Here is a 23,124-nt window from a genome sequence, read left to right on the forward strand (position 1 = left end):
CTCCCTGGGTTCTGGTTAGCATTCGTGTTGCATACAACTAAAAATCTGTAAGGACACAGCTGTGCTTAATGTTTCCTACTAATGTAAGGATCTCCCAGTCAGATGGCAATCCAGACACTAATCACTCTCTGTCATTAAATAAATAAATAAATAAATAAATAATAAGAATAAAAAAATGAAACTGGGTAGTGGTGGCACATGCCTTTAATCACAGCACTTGTAAGACAGAGGCAGGTGGATTTCTGAGATCGAGGCCAGCTTGGTCTACAGAGTGAGTTCAAGGACAGCCAGGGCTACACAGAGAACCCCTGTCTGGGGAAAAAAAAATGAAATCAGAAATCAGAAGATTGATAAATAATGAATATCAATGATATAGCTATACTGATGTGCTTATATGCAGAGGCCAGTACTTGCAGAAATTTAATGAAGCCATTGAAGTATCCATTTTGAAAATGGCCACTGGCAATGCCTGGTTCATGGTGCTTCTGTTATGTAATAGGAACCATCTGTAACTACGAAAGAGGAGAAGTCCTTCGTACTATTCCTTGTGACTTGGGAGAGGCCAACTCTCTTGTCTCTCTAGCTGCAGATTCTCTAGCTGGGGGACTCTGAGGAAACGTTCAGATGATATGAAATAATCTTACCTACTAGATGTACAAACCTTGTTAGTCAGAAGAATCGTCCCGTCATCTGGAAGAAATGTCTGTAAGTGCCAAGTATAACTATCACCTTAGGTGACAGACGCAAGACTGTCATTTGTTTAGGACTTTTTGAACAGCAACAAACACCTGGGTGAAATGATGCCAATCATCTTTATTGTCTTGCCTGCTTGTGGAGTTTGGTTGAACTTGTCTACATCTCATGATGAATATACAACATGATAAAGAATCTATGAAAATATTATTTAATTACCTGAATCATAGACTGTAATAATGGGTGGCAGGGAGACTTTTAGTGCAGTTAGTACTCCTGAATTTAAGAAAATTGTATCTAGCTGGAAAATATGCAGGTTTGGCAAAAAACGGAGACAGGTCAAGAACTCTTCGGACTAAGATTATGTCACCAGAGGCATCTCCACCTGCTCACTAACTCATAAAAATGAAAATCATGTATTTTTCCCCTCTGCTTAGCAAGTAAAAGTTTCAGAATGCATGGGTCTTAGTGATAGCCGGGATTCAGGAAGAGTAAACACACATAAAGAGAGCTATTTCACAGGAAATAAAAAGCATTGCTAAGGATGTATTTTGACTTGCATTCCTGTTCCCAAAACACATGCCATAAACCCACCAAAATGAAGCAGAACAGAAGAAAAAACTCCTTTTGCCTCCAAAGCCACAATACAGTGTATGACAATGTCTGCTGTTATTGGGGAAAATAGGAATCAGTACCACAAATGGATTTCTTAAATAATAAATTAGACACTTCAAAATCTCCCAGTTTTACATGCTGGGGGGCTCTGATGAGACATTCAGAGCATATGAAATATTCTTACCTACTTGAAGCTTGGTTATAATTATTTCTGTCCTTACAAATTTAAATCATTAGAAAAGATTGTTTAAATTTAGATTTTCTTTTAAATTAGAAAGACATGTTAAGCCGGGCATGGTGGCGCATGCCTTTAATCCCAGCACTCGGGAGGCAGAGGCAGGCGGATTTCTGAGTTCCAGGCCAGCCTGGTCTACAAAGTGAGTTCCAGGACAGCCAGGGCTACACAGAGAAACCCTGTCTCGGAAAAAAAAAAAAAGAAAAGAAATTAGAAATTCTCCATGCAATTTACTCCCAGTTAAACTCTCCAACTACCAAAACAAGATTTCAAGTGTATGCTATGTGGCAATATTTGTACAGAACTTGACCTACTTCAAAAACCAGTAAAGTCCTTGCTCTCCCTGCACTTGGCCCACATTGGTTCTAGTTCAGTTCTAAACAACACCAACTTGTACATCCTTATATTACATCTCACATTCCTGATAAATAATTAACCTGACTCCATTTACTTAAACTTTGAGCTAAAGCTCAGTTTACAGTAGCCCCAACTACTATGCTACCACATATATCCATGCCAGGTCATGCTTAAATTCAAGGCTTTTTTGTATAGTAACAATGTTGACATTACTGGGTTGTTTCTCCATGCTGATTGAAGAGGAAGAGTTGTATAGAAAAGAGTGATTGTCCTTTTGTCTGGCCTGTCTTCTGGATCACTATACTCTGCCATGCAGAAGTACTCAAGTGAGTTTAGTTTCTGGATCCATTATCATATCCAGCCACATGGGATCCTAACATAAAACCAATTATATGGGGACTAAGTTTTTACATCTAAAATATTATTTAAGTCATCTGTCGAAGCCTTTGGAGCCGGTTCAACACAAGAGAGCAAAGAAGGTGCTCTAGAAATGTAGGCCAATGATGACACAGCATTCTAAGGAACCCTGGAGGTGGCCGACATAGGAAAGTGTGGTAAGTTGGGAGTTTCTTTTCATGGATAGCAAAGTCAGTTTGTAGATTATCACTGCTGACAAGCCTATTCCATGGTGTGTGACTGACCAGCAGTGATGTCTGTGAGGAACAGAGGCATTGCCAAAACACATACTGGAACCTGGTATGCCGAGACTTTAACGCATGATCCTGGCACAAAAAGAAAGGAGGACGTCTTTGGGTATTCTGGTGTCTGGGAGAGAGAGGTGAGTCACTTTGGAGCACAGATACTGTTTTCCTCACAGCTCTGCTTTCTAACAGAGCTTGAGGCAAGAGAAAATGTTGGGTGTAAGCATTGGCAGGGTAGATGGTGGTGGTGAACTGGTTTGGCCAACAGCTTGAATTTTTAGAAGGCTGGGTTTTTATCCTTAGAAGGAGACAGAAGAGGTGACAAGGAAAAGGGAGGAAGAGAAAATGGATGTATGAAAACTAGTATACAAGTGGAGAACACACATCAAGTAATATTCTCCTTATCCATTCTCTGAATCAGAAGTCCACACCAACATAGCTTCTTTGTGTTCAAAATAATAATAATAATAATAATAATAATAATAATAATAATAATAATAATAAAGATAGGAATGAGGTGGGGCTTGGGAAGACTCTGCAATAGCTCAGGAGAGAAAGGGTTATCTTTTCTAATATGAATAGCAAAAACACTTAAGAATTTTAGGTTGCTGTTGGAGTAAGAGGAAAGCTTACTTTTGCTTGGGCAGGATAACTCAGCTTGGCTGGATTGCTTTACTTCACAATGCTCTGGTGCTAAGTTCTATGATAAAGAGAGAACTCTGTAACTTTGAGAATCCTAGACAGAAAACAGCCCCAACAGTTTTTACTGGCAATTCTATTTCATTTTTCACCACATGGCAGCTTAAACTCTAGCACCCTCAAAAGTAAACTGTGTTTCTTCTCCTTGATCAAAACTAGTGTCTTTCCTGTCTTAGAATAGACTCTGTCAACAACCCCAGCAGGGACCAGCACACACCACTGCAATAAAATCTATCCCCATCAGTGCCACCATGGTCTCCGCCTTCAAGGGATGCTGTCTTTCTTTGTGGCAACAGGCTTTGTCCTTGCGGAAGGAGAGATCTCTTACCTAAAAGGGATTAATTCTCCCAAGGAAGTTTAATAGGGTGCAGGGGCGTGTCCCTAGGGACACAGTGGTGTAAATTTTCCCTTACATCATCTGAAAGCTCTATTTTCTTGAAGTCTATGTTGTTTTTAGTTCCAGCTAAGACAGTAATTTGCCTTCTGGAAGAGTTAATGTGTGTTTATATTCCTGGAGCAAGTTAAGTCTATGGATTCCCATTCAGAGTTCATGGCCTCAAAGTTGAGATGATGTACGGTATAAGTTAGATGTCAAGACTGTGGCTCTGAAGAAATGGAAAATTATTATTTTGAAAGCTAGAATGCCTTTATTCTAAATTATGGTGTTTATCATGTAGCAAATCTTGTGTTGTTGTTGTTGTTCATATAGTTTGCTTTGAAAATAATTTACTGTTTAATCAGTCTGGAATTGTTTTCTGAAATTACACTATTTACTTATCTGACATAGAATTGACAGTCTAAATAAGTCGTGTCCATGAGGCATTGGTTTATGCTACTGGTTTCTCTAGAGATTCTCAACACATTAGCAAGCATCCCCTGAGTCCTTCAGAAACAATAGCTGCTTCTCATGTGATAACATAGCAAGAGATAAGGCCCCAATTCTAGACCAAAGATGCCTTTCATGAAGTAAGTAATCTTAGAAGCATCATTTGGGGACTGAAGTAGTGGTCCAGTAATCAAGAGTGCATATTGCTCTTGCAAAGTATAGGAGTTTAGCTCCTAGCATTCATGGCAGAGGGCTCATAATCACCTGTAACTCTAGCTCCATGGGATCTGATACCCTTTTGTGGGCTCTGCGGGCACACACTCATGTACATACAGATATGAACACACATGCATGTGTGCGCACATGCACATACACATGAACTAAAACTAAAACAAATTTTTTGTTTTTAAAATAAAATAATTTCACTTTTGGGCCTCAACCGAACCCTGCTTGCCCTAGTATTATCAGTTAATTAGATCATGGAAATGTTATATCATTATAAATTTTTTGAAACTTTCACCGGATATTGTAATCCTAAATACACCTAAAATTCAAAACCACACCTCCAATGCTTTATCTTTATCCAATCCTGAATGAAAGATCAGGTGAGAGCATTCCTATTGAAAGCTCAGCTATGGCACCAATCCAGGTGAGTTCAGTTCAGGAATGGCTCATTGTGTCCACAGGACGGGGCATTCAAATGGCCTTCCAACCCTCCCATTTGGTGGCATATTCTGAAATGCTGATAATCAAGCTAAGGGCTCTATAGACCTTTCAACATGACTGTGGGCAGGAGTGCTGTGACACTGAGTAGGCGTGACCCGCACATACAGAAGTGGAGAAACTGCTGATTCTTTCACACTCTCCCTTCCACTCCATCACGAGATCAGTAGGCATGTCCCGCTTCCAGCAGATGAAGATCTCCTAAAAATAAATCAGACGAGCATCAGTTTGGTTCCCTACTGTTCCACCCCAGCACAGAGCCTTCTAGTCTTGCAATATCAGCCTACATGTTGACAGTTGATAGCCTGAATCACATAATGACTTCCTTCTAGACTTCTAAATGCTTGAGTTTAAGCTGCGCCCACCTCCTGTTGGGGCTGCAAGGAAGAATTAGCTTGAGGATGCTCTCACAGGAAGTGGACTGGTTGAATTAGGAATGTTTACACAATGAAAGCAAAGCTGTCTAAGGAAATAAAAGGGACTAACTCAGAAGAGAAGAGGGAGAGTGGGGGGCAAAAATGGTACATTCATCATACAGTATATACTTGTACAAAACCTGGATATATAGGCATTTTAAGATGTGTTTGTACATAAAGAAACCTATCCAAACAGCAGTCTCCGTTTTAATATCACGGGTATTGAAACTGCCCCATTCGGGCCCTGGTGCTGTGTATCCAAAGTTTCAGCTGCTGCTTTTGAAACCTTTGTGGGTTGAGGTAATAAAATCAAATCACAGTAACACTATGATAAAAGTATTTTAATTAAATTTTAAGTTTAATTAATTAAAATTTTAATGAGGTTTCATTAAAACAGAGATAGCTAATCACTACAACATTATTTTAGTGTTAGGTAATCCAAAGAGTGGATATTTCTATGTATTCTGTTTGAGGAGATGCCATCTTTCGTGAGCTACTGAACAAATATTTCAGAAAGCACAGATTGGAGTCACATTCAATCTTCTAATGAACTCTGTGGAGTTTTCTTGTTTGTTTACTTGTTTGTTGTTGCTTTGATCTAGATCTAATGTTAGGAAAACAATTTTGTAAGTGGATTTTATTGTTGTTTCATGTGTTTATGGACTGTCTCCTTTGAGCATCTGATAAAGTGCTGAGTTGAGCAGACACAGTGCTATCTGGTTACAGTTCAAGGTCCTCCTAGTTGCCTGGTAGATACCACAACACGCAGATACTCATAGTCCTTGTTCTAATTAACCACATCATAGGTCTCTTTCTTTTCACCTCATTTTGTAGCTTCCATTTTCTCTAACAACACTCTTGCTAGAAAATTTGATAAGAATTCTCACCACTTTCTTTTTTATGAATGTCCTGCTCCTGTCTAGACCTGTAGTCACGAACCATCAACTAGAAAATGTTAAGCCAGAGAGCTGGTGTTCAATTGCCACACTAAACAGGGACTCAGTGTGCCAGGTCTTTGCGCATGATACCTGTCCCTCTAAGTACTTGGTGACATCTGTGTACCAGTCTGCATCCCATAGTGGGAGGTGGAAGCTGCCATTGGTGTCAAAGGCCATAGAGCCTCCCTAATTCTTTACAGTGATATCACACTCACTGATAAAAACCTCATTATCTTCTCCAGCATAGGTAAGGAAGGATATAAATCCATCTAGATGCCCAACCCACCCACTCACCTTGAGCTTGGCTAGCTCTTAGTTGGTGCACCACTTTCAGTGACAAATCTCACTTCCTGCCCTCACTGCTCTAAACCTTGTCCACTCTGTGTACTTCTGACCATTGATGTTGGCTCTGCTCTCTCCACACAGGTCACAACATTAACTCAGGAGGTTTCCCAGCTAGGGAGAGATATGAGAAGCATCATGCAACTTCTGGAAAACATCTTGTCACCTCAGCAGCCATCCCAGTTTTGTTCTCTACATCCCACCCCAATGTGTCCTTCCAGAGAAAGTTTACAGACTAGGGTGAGTTGGAGTGCTCACCAGCCTTGCCTACATTTGCAGGCAGGTGGAGCACATCTTTACCATGGTAATGTCGCCTCTGGTATCTGGAGTGTTGATCCATCCTTGGTGGGCAGCAGCCCTCAACGAACTGAAGCTCACGAGCAAAACCCAGCAGACAGTGAACTTCATCATTCTCCAAACCTGGATTATTCTCCATCCCACTGCCAGGTTATCCAAGAAGGCCACTTGCAGTTCCTGAGGTGCATCTCCCCCCATTCAGATACCACACTGACACCTTTGCAGTCCATCTCTGCCACTCTCTCATCTTCTGTGTGCTCCTCATCAGAAACATCCTTGCACCTGGTTCTCCCAAGTAGGTCAGAGGAGGGCAGCATCACTCACGGACCGGTGAGTTCTTTCAGTTTGGAAAACTTACCAGGCTCTTGGGACCGAGAACAAATGATGTCAGCCTCTTCAGAACGCTTGGAGAACTTTCCAGTAGAAGTTGTCACAAGCACAGCGGATGTAAAGGACAGCAAAGCCATAAACGTATAATATCAGCACACAAGGGCCGTTTTCGATGCCAAACCCACTGCTGCATGACAGCTCTAGTTTGCCTTTGTGGCTTTTAGCAGGTGTGGAGCCTGAGCAAAGTTAGGAATTCTGCAGGAAAGAGGGCAAGGGGCCAGAAAAAGGCAGAGCCACCTCTATACTGTAGCAAACAATTTCTAGATTGTAGAAGCATCAAACCTTTTCTGTATAGGTATTAACATACTGGTCTGATTGACAGACTTTGGTAACCATCCAAGGACCCAGAGGGTCTGAGCAGATAGAAACCCCAGACAAAGAGTTTGGGGATTAGTTTTGTCATAGCAGTTTTTGTGAAGTGCAGCAAAGGTTTTTCCTGAGTGCCTGATTGTCATTCCTGAACAATATCCATAGCACTGTTGGCCTCGGGAGTGCATGGCTCCCGCTGATCTATTTTCCTTTTTGTGAAGGCAGAGGAACAATTATCACTGCATGTCATCTCCTAGACAATCAGTCAAATAGAGCTGGTGGCCAGTGGTTAGCTATCCGCACGTTATTTGCCATGTAAATGAAAATGTCTTTATTTATCAAAAAAAGAAGCTATTTTTATATCCTTGGTATGAATTATGTATTTAAACTATTTATAAAGAAATGAACGTTTTCTTTTCATTTTGGTTAAAAAAAGCTTGCTGTTTTAACAAAAAATACATTACTGTTATGTATAGTAAATCAAAAATTATTTATCATCAAGAGGTTGTAGTTTTGAAAGGAATCCCCTTTTATCTGCATGCAGTTTGCAAAACAGGAAAAAAAATGTACATGTACCCTCACACTTCTGGGATACAAAAGGACAGTGGGGTTATATTTTATCAATGAAATAAAAACATGGACTCAGTGCAAACTCCATGAGGTTTGGCCTGGTAATGGAGATAGTTCTTCATCTCGGCTGACTCAGGCAATGCTGTGGACCCCCGCAGCCCATGCAAGAACAATCTTCTGAGCATAATATTTTGTGATTTAAGAGCCAAAAATTTGTCTATTGTGTGATTACAATCTACATTGAGCCACTTTGGGTTCAACATTATGATTCATAATGTGTCCTACCACTGTTCCTCATTTTATGAGAGGTCTTGGATCAACATACATTTCCACATAAGGTCAAGACATTTAGACTGTGACTCTCAGGCACAATACCCACTTAGACTGCCCATGGTACCTGTTTAATTTAGGGCAGCATTGAGCCTTTGAGCTTAAATCTACTCACAGTACTCACAAGGCTGAAAGCTACACAGGAGCTGCCATGGATCTATAGCAAGAGAGAAAAAAAAACTCTCAAAATGTATATGGCTAGGATGCTCACAGCTATTATTCTGAAAGTTCCCAGCACTTCACACATACCAACATGCAAACGCCAGTGCTGTGTTTGGCAGTGATAGAAACATCTTAATTTAAGACACATAATGTGTTTAAGGACATTTAGGTCCTCTTCTTCTCTGGTGTCCCTATAAGTTCACATTCTGGAGTTCTGATTTTATGTCCACCACAGATCAGAACTACATCATTAAAAATCTCAAAGCAAGCCAAGGATCCTGGTTTTATGATTCATACATCCTAAATGTAACTAGAACAGCAAAAAAAAAAAAAAAAAAAAAAAAAAAAAAAAAAAAAAAAACTCTTCAGAAAAAAATCAATGGAAAATATACTTGTTAGGTGACTTACTCAAAGGCTGATGTGGTATATCTTTCATAGCTCCAACCTTCATTTTCTCCTTAGGTTTGCAAGAAACTGAGGACAGAGCAACAGTTTAGCTTTCCTGTGTTCATTTGCATGCCCCCTTTCTTCTAACTGTCTCATCATTTAAGTACTACTAAAAGAGAGGCCACTGGTGCTTTTGATTCATGAAGATCCAAGTTACAAACCAGGAAGACTGATACTAAGGCCAAATATAAATGCTGACATTCTACTTTTCGCTTCTGAAGGTGTAGTAAGAAATGCTTCAAAATTTCATGCTATATGCTCTCTCATAAAACCATCAGACAGTAGAAATAATTAGTCATCACTATTCCTATTTTTAAAATAAATAATTGGGTAGCTTTTTTTTTAATTCTCCATATCACATTATTTTAAATTTTAAAACATGCCCAATTTACCATTTAGGATGCTTCATGCCACACCCATTCTTTTCTGCCTTTTAAAACTTATAAGTAATTAACTTCCTTCTATGCCAATGAATAAATACTTGCTTCTGGTTTGAGTAGGTGAACAAATCAGAATACTAGTCTCTAGGAGTATGAGATGCCCAGTGAAATGATTGGAAACCCGTGGTGATTTTCTCTGCAGCACCATCTCTCCTCACAGTTGACTTCAGTGACTTAAGAAGCAGCTCCTGGACCAGATGGATAAGAGCAAGAAGCCTCTGAAAGGGCAGGGCCCCCAGAGTTCCGTCCCTGCCAGTGCCTTCTTCTCCAGAGCCAAGTCCACTTCTACCTTGACACACAGGATTCTCCTACAGCTGAGATAGCAATGGATGAGGTAGTTTGTTTGATCTGGGTGATTCATAAGATGATGTTACTATACAAAATGACAACTTTAGGTGTGAGGTTCTCTACAGACGTCTGCCCAAAAAAAAGAGCAGAGGGTCCCACCTTCTCTTCTGCAGCACACTTTTGGATTCTAACCTTTCCCCTCTCACCCACCCATTGCTGAAGAGCAAGTCCCTGATCCATAGGGAACATAGTCTTTTTTTTTCCTCTTAATCAAGTTCATTTTCTAAAAATAGCATTCAGGGAAAAAAGCATTTTAAAAATGAAAGAAGGCTGCTAAAAATACTTTCTGCTCTTTCAGAGGACCCAAGTTCAGTTTCCATGATCAACACCAGGTGGCTCACAATCACTTATATCTCCAGCTCCCTTACCCTATTCCAGCCTACACGCACACGCATGCACGCACATGCACACACACACGTAATACAATGTAATATAATCAGAACTGAAATATTCTTTATGTAGTTCTGTTTAAACAAACCAGGCAGATGTTATATGAGATATATTTGTTCAATGTAAGGGGAATTTCCTAAGAATTAAAGCTACTTATAAACAGAGCTTACTGTTATCTGTAGGAGTCTCACAGTTTGACTGTTGAACAGAACAGTACTATTCTAAATGTTCTGGACTGTCAGGAGTGAGCTGTAGTGCTTTATGCATTGAACATTTGGCTCCAAGCCAGTGCCTTTGGGTAGAGTCTGAGAAACTTATCACTTGGTGAGCTCTCTGAGAGACTGAAATATAGTAAAAATGAACAAACGTTGCTCTAAACTCTACCAAAGTACAAGTTTACATTTTACTGATATGTATGTAAATGGACCAGCATCTAGAATCGATAAAAGAGCCATACATCCATAGCCACACTGTGTATAAGCTTGCTTTAACCGAAAGTATGTCTCCAACTTTAGTTCAAATCGAGTATTTCTCAGAGGATCTTAGGAAGGTGGACATTCAGAACTCTGACATAAAAAATTCAGTCTGGATGGTCCTTGCTGTGTGACCTCAGTCAGTTTTTCCACACCTCTGAGCTTCAGCGTATTCATCTAAAACTTTAGGCTTGCACCACATCCTACTTGCAGAGTCTTGCTATTCTTCTTCCCTTTGCCCTTTAAGTTTCTCCCTCCCTTCACACCACGCATTCACCCTCCCTGTCTCGGGCTAATGTTTGAAACATCATGAAACTGGTGACATCTTCTCCCGATAGGTCAGAACGCAACATTCATACCACCTTGGGGCCCTCAGAGTATAGTCATCAGTGCTGGCAACCAGGTCAGCACCCACCTTTAGTAATGAAACTTGGAAATGGAGGCAACAAGGGAGAAAAAAAAATCTATTGCTGTTTCAAACTATATGCATTTGGATTTATTTGAGTGAGCTTACAGTAATTAAACTATTTTGCAACCTTCTTTACAACTACAAAAAGACTCATGGAATTTACTCACTAAAAGAAATGGGCTCTATAAACACATGTCATTTTTTTCTATTTGCCCATATGCATATCCACATTTTTCTTAGTAAATTTGCTCTTGCTATAGAAACCAAGTATGTAGAGAAGTCACAGCTAATACCCCAGACCACCAACAAGCCTGTACAGATGAGCAAAGTCCTAAGAAGATGCTCAGGGTGAGGGATCTTGACCCGTCCTAGCTGATGAAATGCTCACTAGTTCACAGGAACGCTTTTAAAGCTTCTGCTAGAACCCCAGGGAGCCAGTGGTCCCCTCCAAAAGGAATGAGCAAAATGTCACTCCCTGCAGCAGCTAGTGTCTTTTTTTTTTTCCATTTTTTATTAGGTATTTAGCTCATTTACATTTCCAATGCTATACCAAAAGTCCCCCTTACCCACCCACCCCCACTCCCCTACCCACCCACTCCCCCCCTTTGGCCCTGGCGTTCCCCTGTACCGGGGCACACAAAGTCTGCGTGTCCAATCGGCCTCTCTTTCCAGTGATGGCCGACTAGGCCATCTTTTGATACATATGCAGCTAGAGTCAAGAGCTCAGGGGTACTGGTTAGTTCATAATGTTGTTCCACCTATAGGGTTGAAGATCCCTTTAGCTCCTTGGGTACTTTCTCTAGCTCCTCCATTGGGAGCCCTGTGATCCATCCATTACCTGACTGTGAGCATCCACTTCTGTGTTTGCTAGGCCCCGGCATAGTCTCACAAGAGACAGCTACATCTGGGTCCTTTCGATAAAATCTTGCTAGTATATGCAATGGTGTCAGCGTTTGGATGCTGATTATGGGGTGGATCCCTGGATATGGCAGTCTCTACATGGTCCATCCTTTCATCTCAGCTCCAAACTTTGTTTCTGTAACTCCTTCCATGGGTGTTTTGTTCCCACTTCTAAGGAGGGGCATAGTGTCCACACTTCAGTCTTCCTTTTTCTTGAGTTTCATGTGTTTAGGAAATTGTATCTTATATCGTGGGTATCCTAGGTTTTGGGCTAGTATCCACTTATCAGTGAGTACATATTGTGTGAGTTCCTTTGTGATTGTGTTACCTCACTCAGGATGATGCTCTCCAGGTCCATCCATTTGGCTAGGAATTTCATAAATTCATTCTTTTTAATAGCTGAGTAGTACTCCATTGTGTAGATGTACCACATTTTCTGTATCCATTCCTCTGTTGAGGGGCATCTGGGTTCTTTCCAGTTTCTGGCTATTATAAATAAGGCTGCTATGAACATAGTGGAGCATGTGTCCTTCTTACCAGTTGGGGCTTCTTCTGGATATATGCCCAGGAGAGGTATTGCTGGATCCTCCGGTAGTACTATGTCCAATTTTCTGAGGAACCGCCAGACTGATTTCCAGAGTGGTTGTACAAGCCTGCAATCCCACCAACAATGGAGGAGTGTTCCTCTTTCTCCACATCCTCGCCAGCATCTGCTGTCACCTGAATTTTTGATCTTAGCCATTCTCACTGGTGTGAGGTGGAATCTCAGGGTTGTTTTGATTTGCATTTCCCTGATGATTAAGGATGTTGAACATTTTTTCAGGTGCTTCTCTGCCATTCGGTATTCCTCAGGTGAGAATTCTTTGTTCAGTTCTGAGCCCCATTTTTTAAGGGGGTTATTTGATTTTCTGAGGTCCACCTTCTTGAGTTCTTTATATATGTTGGATATTAGTCCCCTATCTGATTTAGGATAGGTAAAGATCCTTTCCCAGTCTGTTGGTGGTCTTTTTGTCTTATAGACAGTGTCTTTTGCCTTGCAGAAACTTTGGAGTTTCATTAGGTCCCATTTGTCAATTCTCGATCTTACAGCACAAGCCATTGCTGTTCTGTTCAGGAATTTTTCCCCTGTGCCCATATCTTCAAGGCTTTTCCCCACTTTCTCCTCTATAAGTTTCAGTGTCTCTGGTTTTATGTGACGTTCCTTGATCCACTTAGATTTGACCTTAGTACAAGGAGATAAGTATGGATCGATTCGCATTCTTCTACATGATAACAACCAGTTGTGCCAGCACCAATTGTTGAAAATGCTGTCTTTCTTCCACTGGATGGTTTTGGCTCCCTTGTCGAAGATCAAGTGACCATAGGTGTGTGGGTTCATTTCTGGGTCTTCAATTCTATTCCATTGGTCCACTTGTCTGTCTCTATACCAGTACCATGCAGTTTTTATCACAATTGCTCTGTAGTAAAGCTTTAGGTCGGGCATGGTGATTCCACCAGAGGTTCTTTTATCCTTGAGAAGAGTTTTTGCTATCCTCGGTTTTTTGTTATTCCAGATGAATTTGCAAATTGCTCCTTCTAATTCGTTGAAGAATTGAGTTGGAATTTTAATGGGGATTGCATTGAATCTGTAGATTGCTTTTGGCAAGATAGCCATTTTTACAATGTTGGTCCTGCCAATCCATGAGCATGGGAGATCTTTCCATCTTCTGAGATCTTCTTTAATTTCTTTCTTCAGGGACTTGAAGTTTTTATCATACAGATCTTTCACTTCCTTCGTTAGAGTCACGCCGAGATATTTTATATTATTTGTGACTATTGAGAAGGGTGTTGTTTCCCTAATTTCTTTCTCAGCCTGTTTATTCTTTGTGTAGAGAAAGGCCATTGACTTGTTTGAGTTAATTTTATATCCAGCTACTTCACCGAAGCTGTTTATCAGGTTTAGGAGTTCTCTGTTGAAATTTTTAGGGTCACTTATATATACTATCATATCATCTGCAAAAAGTGATATTTTGACTTCCTCTTTTCCAATTTGTATCCCCTTGATCTCCTTTTGTTGTCGAATTGCTCTGGCTAATACTTCAAGTACTATGTTGAAAAGGTAGGGAGAAAGTGGGCAGCCTTGTCTAGTCCCTGATTTTAGTGGGATTGCTTCCAGCTTCTCTCCATTTACTTTGATGTTGGCTACTGGTTTGCTGTAGATTGCTTTTATCATGTTTAGGTATTGGCCTTGAATTCCTGATCTTTCCAGAACTTTTATCATGAATGGGTGTTGGATCTTGTCAAATGCTTTTTCTGCATCTAACGAGATGATCATGTGGTTTTTGTCTTTGAGTTTGTTTATATAATGGATTACATTGATGGATTTTCGTATATTAAACCATCCCTGCATCCCTGGAATAAAACCTACTTGGTCAGGATGGATGATTGCTTTAATGTGTTCTTGGATTCGGTTAGCGAGAATTTTATTAAGAATTTTTGCATCGATGTTCATAAGAGAAATTGGTCTGAAGTTCTCTATCTTTGTTGGATCTTTCTGTGGTTTAGGTATCAGAGTAATAGTGGCTTCATAAAATGAGTTGGGTAGAATACCTTCTACTTCTATCTTGTGAAAAAGTTTGTGCAGAACTGGAGTTAGATCTTCTTTGAAGGTCTGATAGAACTCTGCACTAAACCCGTCTGGTCCTGGGCTTTTTTTGGCTGGGAGACTATTAATAACTGCTTCTATTTCTTTAGGGGATATGGGACTGTTTAGAAGGTCAACTTGATCCTGATTCAACTTTGGTACCTGGTATCTGTCCAGAAATTTGTCCATTTCGTCCAGGTTTTCCAGTTTTGTTGAGTATAGCCTTTTGTAGAAGGATCTGATGGTGTTTTGGATTTCTTCAGGATCTGTTGTTATGTCTCCCTTTTCATTTCTGATTTTGTTAATTAGGATTTTGTCCCTGTGCCCTTTAGTGAGTGTAGCTAAGGGTTTATCTATCTTGTTGATTTTCTCAAAGAACCAACTCCTCGTTTGGTTAATTCTTTGAATAGTTCTTCTTGTTTCCACTTGGTTGATTTCACCCCTGAGTTTGATTATTTCCTGCCGTCTACTCCTCTTGGGTGAATTTGCTTCCTTTTTTTCTAGAGCTTTTAGATGTGTTGTCAAGCTGCTAGTATGTGCTCTCTCCCGTTTTTTCTTGAAGGCACTCATAGCTATGAGTTTCCCTCTTAGAAATGCTTTCATTGTGTCCCAAAGGTTTGGGTACGTTGTGGCTTCATTTTCATTAAACTCTAAAAAGTCTTTAATTTCTTTCTTTATTCCTTCCTTGACCAAGGTATCATTGAGAAGAGTGTTGTTCAGTTTCCATGTGAATGTTGGCTTTCTGTTATTTATTTTGTTATTGAAGATCAGCCTTAGTGCATGGTGATCTGATAGGATACATGGGACAATTTCAATATTTTTGAATCTGTTGAGGCCTGATTTGTGACCTATTATGTGGTCAATTTTGGAGAAGGTACCATGAGGTGCTGAGAAGAAGGTATATCCTTTTGTTTTAGGATAAAATGTTCTGTAGATATCTGTCAGATCCATTTGTTTCATCACTTCTGTTAGTTTCAGTGTGTCCCTGTTTAGCTTCTGTTTCCATGATCTGTCCATTGGTGAAAGTGGTGTGTTGAAGTCTCCCACTATTATTGTGTGAGGCGCAATGTGTGCTTTGAGCTTTACTAAAGTTTCTTTAGTGAATGTGGCTGCTCTTGTATTTGGAGCATAGATATTCAGAATTGAGTGTTCCTCTTGGAGGATTTTACCTTTGATGAGAATGAAGTGTCCCTCCTTGTCTTTTTTGATGACTTTGGGTTGGAAGTCAATCTTATCAGATATTAGGATGGCTACTCCTGCTTGTTTCTTCATACCATTTGCTTGGAAAATTGTTTTCCAGCCTTTCATTCTGAGGTAGTGTCTATCTTTTTCTCTGAGATGAGTTTCCTGTAAGCAGCAAAATGTTGGGTCTTGTTTGTGTAGCCAGTTTGTTAGTCTATGTCTTTTTATTGGCGAGTTGAGACCATTGATGTTAAGAGATATTAAGGAAAAGTAATTGTTGCTTCCTGTTATTTTAGTTGTTAAAGGTGGCATTCTGTTCTTGTGGCTGTCTTCTTTTAGGTTTGTTGAGGGATTACCTTCTTGTTTTTTCTAGGGCGTTGTTCCCGTTCTTGTATTGGTTTTTTTCTGTTATTATCCTTTGAAGGGCTGGATTCGTGGAGAGATAATGCGTGAATTTGGTTTTGTCGTGGAATACTTTGGTTTCTCCCTCTATGATAATTGAGAGTTTGGCTGGGTATAGTAGCCTGGGCTGCAGTTTGTGTTCTCTTAGTGTCTGTATAACATCTGTCCAGGCTCTTCTGGCTTTCATAGTCTCTGGTGAAAAATCTGGTGTAATTCTGATAGGCTTGCCTTTATATGTTACTTGACCTTTTTCCCTTACTGCTTTTAGTATTCTATCTTTATTTAGTGCATTTGATGTTCTGATTATTATGTGTCGGGAGGAATTTCTTTTCTGGTCCAGTCTATTTGGAGTTCTGTAGGCTTCTTGTATGTTCATATGCATCTCATTCTTTAGATTTGGGAAGTTTTCTTCAATAATTTTGTTGAAGATGTTTGCTGGACCTTTGAGTTGAAAATCTTCATTCTCATCCACTCCTATTATCCGTACGTTTGGTCTTCTTATTGTGTCCTGGATTTCCTGGATATTTTGAGTTAGGATCTTTTTGCATTTTCCATTTTCTTTGATTGTTGTGCCGATGTTCTCTATGGAATCTTCTGCACCTGAGATTCTCTCTTCCATCTCTTGTATTCTGTTGCTGATGCTCAAATCTATGGTTCCAGATTTCTTTCCTAGGGTTTCTATCTCTAGTGTTGCCTCGCTTTGAGTTTTCTTTATTGTGTCTACTTCCCTTTTTAGGTCTAGTATGGTTTTGTTCATTTCCATCACCTGTTTGTATGTTTTTTCCTCTTTTTCTGTAAGGACTTCTACCTGTTTGATTGTGTTTTCCTGTTTTTCTTTAAGGACTTGTAACTCTTTAGCAGTGTTCTCCTGTATTTCTTTAAGTGATTTATTAAAGTCCTTCTTGATGTCCTCTACCATCATCATGAGATATGCTTTTAAATCTAGGTCTAGGTTCTCAGGTGTGTTGGGGTTCCCTGGACTGGGCGAAGTGGGTGTGCTGGGTTCTGGTGATGGTGAGTGGTCTTGGTTCCTGTTAGTAAGATTCCTCCGTTTACCTTTCGCCATCTGGTAATCTCTGGAGTTAGTAGTTATAGTTGACTCTGTTTAGAGATTGTTCTTCTGGTGATTCTGTTACCGTCTATCAGCAGACCTGGGAGACAGATTCTCTCCTCTGAGTTTCAGTGCTCAGAGCACTCTCTGCTGGCAAGCTCTCTTACAGGGAAGGTGCGCAGATATCTTGTATTTGGACCTCCTCCTGGCCGAAGAAGAAGGCCCAAAACAGGACCTTTCTCAGACACTGTGTTGCTTTGGCAGTTCCCAGGTGGTACAGACTCTCACCTAAGCAGACTAAATTCCTAAGTTCCTTGGAGTCCCGGGACCAAGATGGCGACCGCTGCTGCTGTGGCTTAGGCCGCCTCCCCAGCCGGGTGGGCACCTGTCCTCCGGTCCGGAAGGTGGCCGGCTGTCCCCGGCCCACACAGGGTGCTGCCTCAGCGCCTCTGTGCTTCTGCCTGTTCCAGAAGCTATCAGGTTCTCTGGCGCACCCTCTCACCTGTTCAGACTAATTTCCTAAGTTCGGCGGGTCTCGGACCAAGATGGCGACCGCTGCTGCTGTGGCTTAGGCCGCCTCCCCAGCCGGGCGGGCACCTGTCCTCCGGTCCGGACGGTGGCTGGCTGTCCCCGGCCCACAAAGGGTGCTGCCTCAGCGCCTCTGTGCTTCCGCCTGTTCCAGAAGCTGTCAGGTTCTCTGGCGCACCCTCTCACCTGTTCAGACTAATTTCCTAAGTTCGGCGGGTCCCGGACCAAGATAGCAGCTAGTGTCTTAAAAGAACTTGTCACCTGGGATTCATCTTTCAACAGAGCTCTGAATAAATAGCTCTTGAAAGATGCTAAGGGAGAGCAGCAAGACAGAGAACCCCTACATCCACACCTGCTCTTCCTGGAGATTAAGAAGCTATGCATTCAGGAAAAAAGAAGAAGACAAGTGAGCAAAATGTACCCTAAAGAGAACCAGTTCCACCTTGGGCTGCTTTCTCCTGGTTTATTTAGGTTCCTCTCTGTGGAGAGAACCTAGGAGATCTCTCTCTCTCTCTCTCTCTCTCTCTCTCTCTCTCTCTCTCTCTCTCTCTCTTTCTCTCTCACCTTGAAAAAGCAAAACATATGTTTGATATATGTGAGCACAATAAAGAATAAATTCCTGTTTCACTTTGGAGAACAAAATTAATTGGAAGGAGCTATTTTTACTTGGGCATTCCCTTAGAGTGAAAAGTGCTATATTCCCTTGGCACTACCCTGAACTCCAGTGGAAGCTCTTCTTTTTACTGTCATTTACTGTCCCAAAAGAGATTTATACCAGAACTCAATAGACAGGTTATGGCTTCACAGTGCTGAGATATGCATACCCAACTGCCCAACTCAGAGAACTGTCTATGATCACAGCAGTTTCATGGCCACTGCTCCAGATGTCTACAGGGCCCCTTGCTAATATTAGCAGTGAAACTCAGCAGTACTTGAGTTGAAAACTGTTCCTGAATGTTGCCTTAGTGACCTCTTGCCCAAAATAAGTGATGATATCTCTTCCCACTCTACAGTCTGTGGAAACAAATCATACAAATCACCTTTGTTTTCTGATACCCATAAGAAACTTAAGCCCTGGACATGAACTCCATCCTAGAGAGGAGATGGTGACTGAGGGAGAAGTTAGGTAGGAAGAACTTCTGTATGGTCATAAAATGCTCACCAATTTCTTTCCAGAAACTCATCATTTTCTGTTTGAAATATTTCTCATTTTTAAACCATGTTAGAAAAGGAACATGTTCTCCAGTTAGAACTAGTTTCCAACACACCATTCTCTCCTATTTCTTCAGTGTAGCCCAGGAACATATATATGAAGGCTGTGTCCTAGGGTTGCTTATAAGGCTGAGCTTGGTAGAAGTATAGTTATTGACTATAGCATAGAATCACAACTGTAATTCTTGTGACACTAAGTCTTCAATCTTTCAGGCACAAGACTTCACTCATGTTTGGTTCAATCAGTTGTTTTACTCAGACATCAGAGTTTCAAGGTTCAATGCAGAACTTTACCACATATCAGCCATAACAGCAACACCACTGAATTTTGACCACACTCACAGAAAATAATATGCCATCTAGGAACTGAATCCAGAAACAGTACCCTGACAGTATATCATATAGAAAGAATTTCTCTGTCAGAAATTATTTCTTATTTTAGTGTCTTATTATTTCTTACCTTAGGTCCCTGCCAGGCATGATAATCCTTTACAGAGTGTAATGATGAACCTTGGTTGTCACTTTGAAACACCTGGGAAGAGGGAACCTCTGAGAAGAGACTGCTTCCAGGAGCCAGACAGGACTCCACAGTTGAGGGATTGGGACACTAACCCACCTACTGTTGTGTGTATTTTAAAATCATCTCTGCCTTTGCCTAGAAGCTGCAACTTGTGCTCTGACCTCTCTCAGCTCCCTTTTGTTCTACCCAGCTTTGCCCTGAGATTAGTCACAACCAGCCTATTCTCAGATTCCTTTTCTATCCACCTTTTCTCTTGGAGGAGTTGTTAATCAGACCACTCCTGAGACCCTTGAATCCATGGATATAAAACACACACACACACACACACACACACACACACACACACTGCTCTGTTACCTTTAGAGGTTGCCTCTAAGCACAAGTGCTGTGTGCAGATACCTCCTGCCTGGAAATGCATGTCCTTATCAATTTATTATCTTTGTCTTCCCCTTCTCCTTAAGCTGAAGGAAGTATCAGCTAGTCTTCACCAGCATCCTTGGCCCTGCCCATAGTGGAGGTTCCAAACCCTATCTTCCCTGAGACCTTACATGACTAAAATTTTCCTCTTGTTCCAAAGCATGACAGAAAAGCTCCTCTCTCTTTCCCTGCATCTCCTGTTCCTCTTGGGATGCAGAAGTCCCACCTGTACCTTCCATCCAGTAATTAGCCCCTGGCCTTCTTTATTGACAAGTCAAGAACCAGTTGGGGAATAAGACCTTAGCAACAGAACCTCCCCTTACAACCTGCAAAATTTTCAACCCCAAATTGAAAAGAAATGCAGCAACAAAAGTGGAGCAGAGACTGAATGAATGGCTGACTAGTGACTGGTCCTACTTAGGATCCATCCCATGGGCAGGTACCAGTCCCTGACACTATTATTGATGCTATGTTGTGCTTGCAGACAGGAGCCTACCATGGATGTCCTCTGAGAGACTAATTAATTACTGACTGAGACAGATGCAGATACCCAAAACCAAGCATGGGGTTGATGTTGGGAATCCCTATGGAAGAGTTAGGGGAAGGATTGAAGGAGCTGAAGGGGATGGCAGTCCTATAGAAAGACCAACAGTTAGTGTTAACTACCGTGGATCCCTGGGAGCTACCAGAGACTAAGCCACCAACGAAAGAGCATATGCGGACTGGTCTGAGGCCCCAGCCCCATCTAGCAGAGAGCTGCCTTGTACGGCCTCAGTGGGAAAAGAGTCACAAAATCTCCCAGGATGGAGGGATCGGGGAGGGGGGGTGCCCTCTCAGAGATGAAGGGGAGAGTAGATGGAGGGAAGAACCCTGTGAGAGGTATGGGGGCAACATTTGGAATGTAAATAAATAAAATAATTAATTTTTAAAAAGAAGAGGCAACCCCATAGGAGGACCAGCAATAGTCTCAATAAACCTGGACACCTGAGATCTCTCAGATACTGGATCAGTAACCAGGCAACATACAACAGCTGTTATGAGACCTCCAACACATATACAGCAAAGGACTTCTGGGTCTGGATTTAGTCAGAAAAGATGCACCTAACCTTCAAGAGACTGGAGGCCCCAGGGAGTTTAGAGGTCTGGTGGGGTGAGGGTGGGAAATAAGAATATCCTCCTGGAGACAGGGGGCAGGGAGGAGGTATGGGATGTGATGTGGGGGTGGACCAGGCGAAGAATAAAATCTGGAGATTTAAATAAATAAATAGATAGATAGATAGATAGATAGATAGATAGATAGATAGATAGAAAGAATGAAAGAGAGAGAGAGAGAGAGAGAGAGAGAGAGAGAGAGAGAGAAAATTGTGCCATTCAGAGTGGCTTATGACAAATTCATTAATTCCTCATTGATGCAAGAATATTAGCCATGCTATCCTTAAGCAGATAGATCTAGGCCATGTTTCTTTGTTTGTTTGTTTTGATGTTTTTTAAGTGCTGAGCAGATCAGTAAGCAACATTACTCTATGGTTTCTGCTTCATTTTTTCCTGAGTTCCTGCCTTTGTTTCCTTGATGACAGATTATGACCTGTCTAATGAAGTAAACCCTTCCCTTCCTAAGACAGCTTTGTCCTCATGATGACACCAGCAAAGAAACTAGAACACAGACATTCACATTCTGGTGGTTTGGGGAGGAGGTGGAGAAAAGGTCACATTCTGCAGCCCAGGATGGCTTTCAACTTGTAGCAGTCTTCCTTCCCTTGCTTCTTGTATGTGGGAGTTACAAGGTTGTACTACTGAGCCACCATGCCTAGAGAAGTTAACATTTAAACAAGTTGATTTTTTTTTCTCTGTGTGGAACATTATACATTTAGAATAGACCTACTAGTTCTTTCTCTTTCATATGCATAATAAAATTATCTTTATGAAGCAGGTCCCTGAAGGAACATAAAGAGAAATGGGCAGAAGTGAAGTGAATTCTTAACTCCTCCGCTTGACTATTTGGCTTCGCAAATACTTCCTTCCCTTCACCAAGATGTAATTTCTGTGCCCTTAAAAGCATGTTCTGAAGATGTTAGTGAAATGATTCATGGGATACTATCAGGAAAGCTTGTTTGCAAAGTCAGGGGAATGGCAGAAAAGGATAGATCCAATGAGTAGTTTTATCCCTGCAGAAGTTCACCATGTAACTCAGAGGCTCTGAAACTCTAGGTAGTTTGGGGGTACCACGGAATAGGACTGAGAATTAGAGCAGCTCTCAGACCTCATCAGAAGTCTGCTAATGCAATAGACAGGAGCTGATGCAGAAACTCTCAACTGCTCGGTCAGCAGAGTACCAGTACAGGACATCCTCTGTCCTCCCTACAAGATTCTCAAAGAAAGACTGTAAAAGCCAGAGGATGGAGAGAATGGGAAGACTGGGACCAAAAGAGTGTCTTCTGTAAATGCCAGGAGCTTGTGCTCAAACTCACAGCAGCTATGAGTTGTGCATTAGCTGCTGAAGACCTCCACTAGATCAAGCCCTTTCCCAGAGCTGGAGAGCTATTGATGGTTGTTAGTTTCTGAGAGAAAAAGAGTAAGTTTTCTTTTAGTATGTGGACCCTGATATGTTTACCATTTTCCAGTGGGTGGCTCCACGCCCAGAAGTTCATGGGCAGTGCAAGCTCAAATCAGTGAGTGAATCAGAATAATCCCACAAACAAAAACAAGACATAAAATTGAGATGTCAGGTAGATCTGAGATGAGTTAGGGAAAGTTGGGAGTGAATATGACCAAAATACATTGTATGTAAGTATGCAATTCTAAAATAAAAATAATGAACATACTGTATTTTTAAAGGGTTATGTCCCCATGAAATAATGCAGAAGTCAGATTATTCATTCTCCAGTTTCCATCTGTCAAGGGTCTGAAGGCTGCTTTCAATGACTTAAACACCACCCTATTCCTGGCCTGCCTCGTGTATATGATAAGGGAAAGCCTGAGGGGAGAATTCAAGATGCTTGTTTGGGATGTTCTGGATACAGCATGAAATGGTGTGCACACCACAGATACTAGGAGGGTTAGTAGCATCTGCTACTTGACAGATATAGCAGGCACAGTGAGAAACAGAATCCATGTAATAATTTGAAAAGAGAATACTTAATGTAAAGGAGTATTAATTATTAATAGGGGATCAGATGCTAAGAAAGGATAAAAGAGAATGCTAAAGGACGCCTTGTGGTAGGGAAAGGGCACCAATGATG

General features: G+C 41.2%; 1 protein-coding gene across 1 annotated transcript in view; it reads left to right on the forward strand.

Moving 5' to 3' along the window:
- Kcnh8 (potassium voltage-gated channel, subfamily H (eag-related), member 8) overlaps nucleotides 1–8,141 on the forward strand; it is a 376,486-nt gene extending 368,345 nt beyond the window's left edge. The window contains exon 16 of the mRNA NM_001031811.2: nucleotides 6,570–8,141. Within this exon, the coding sequence (NP_001026981.2) occupies nucleotides 6,570–7,259 (690 nt within the window). The 3' untranslated portion in view covers nucleotides 7,260–8,141. The remainder of the gene's footprint in view (nucleotides 1–6,569) is intronic.
- Nucleotides 8,142–23,124: the final 14,983 nt, after the last annotated feature.

The sequence above is a fragment of the Mus musculus genome, chromosome 17, assembly GCF_000001635.26.
Source record: "Mus musculus strain C57BL/6J chromosome 17, GRCm38.p6 C57BL/6J".
NCBI classification, from domain to species: domain Eukaryota; kingdom Metazoa; phylum Chordata; class Mammalia; order Rodentia; family Muridae; genus Mus; species Mus musculus.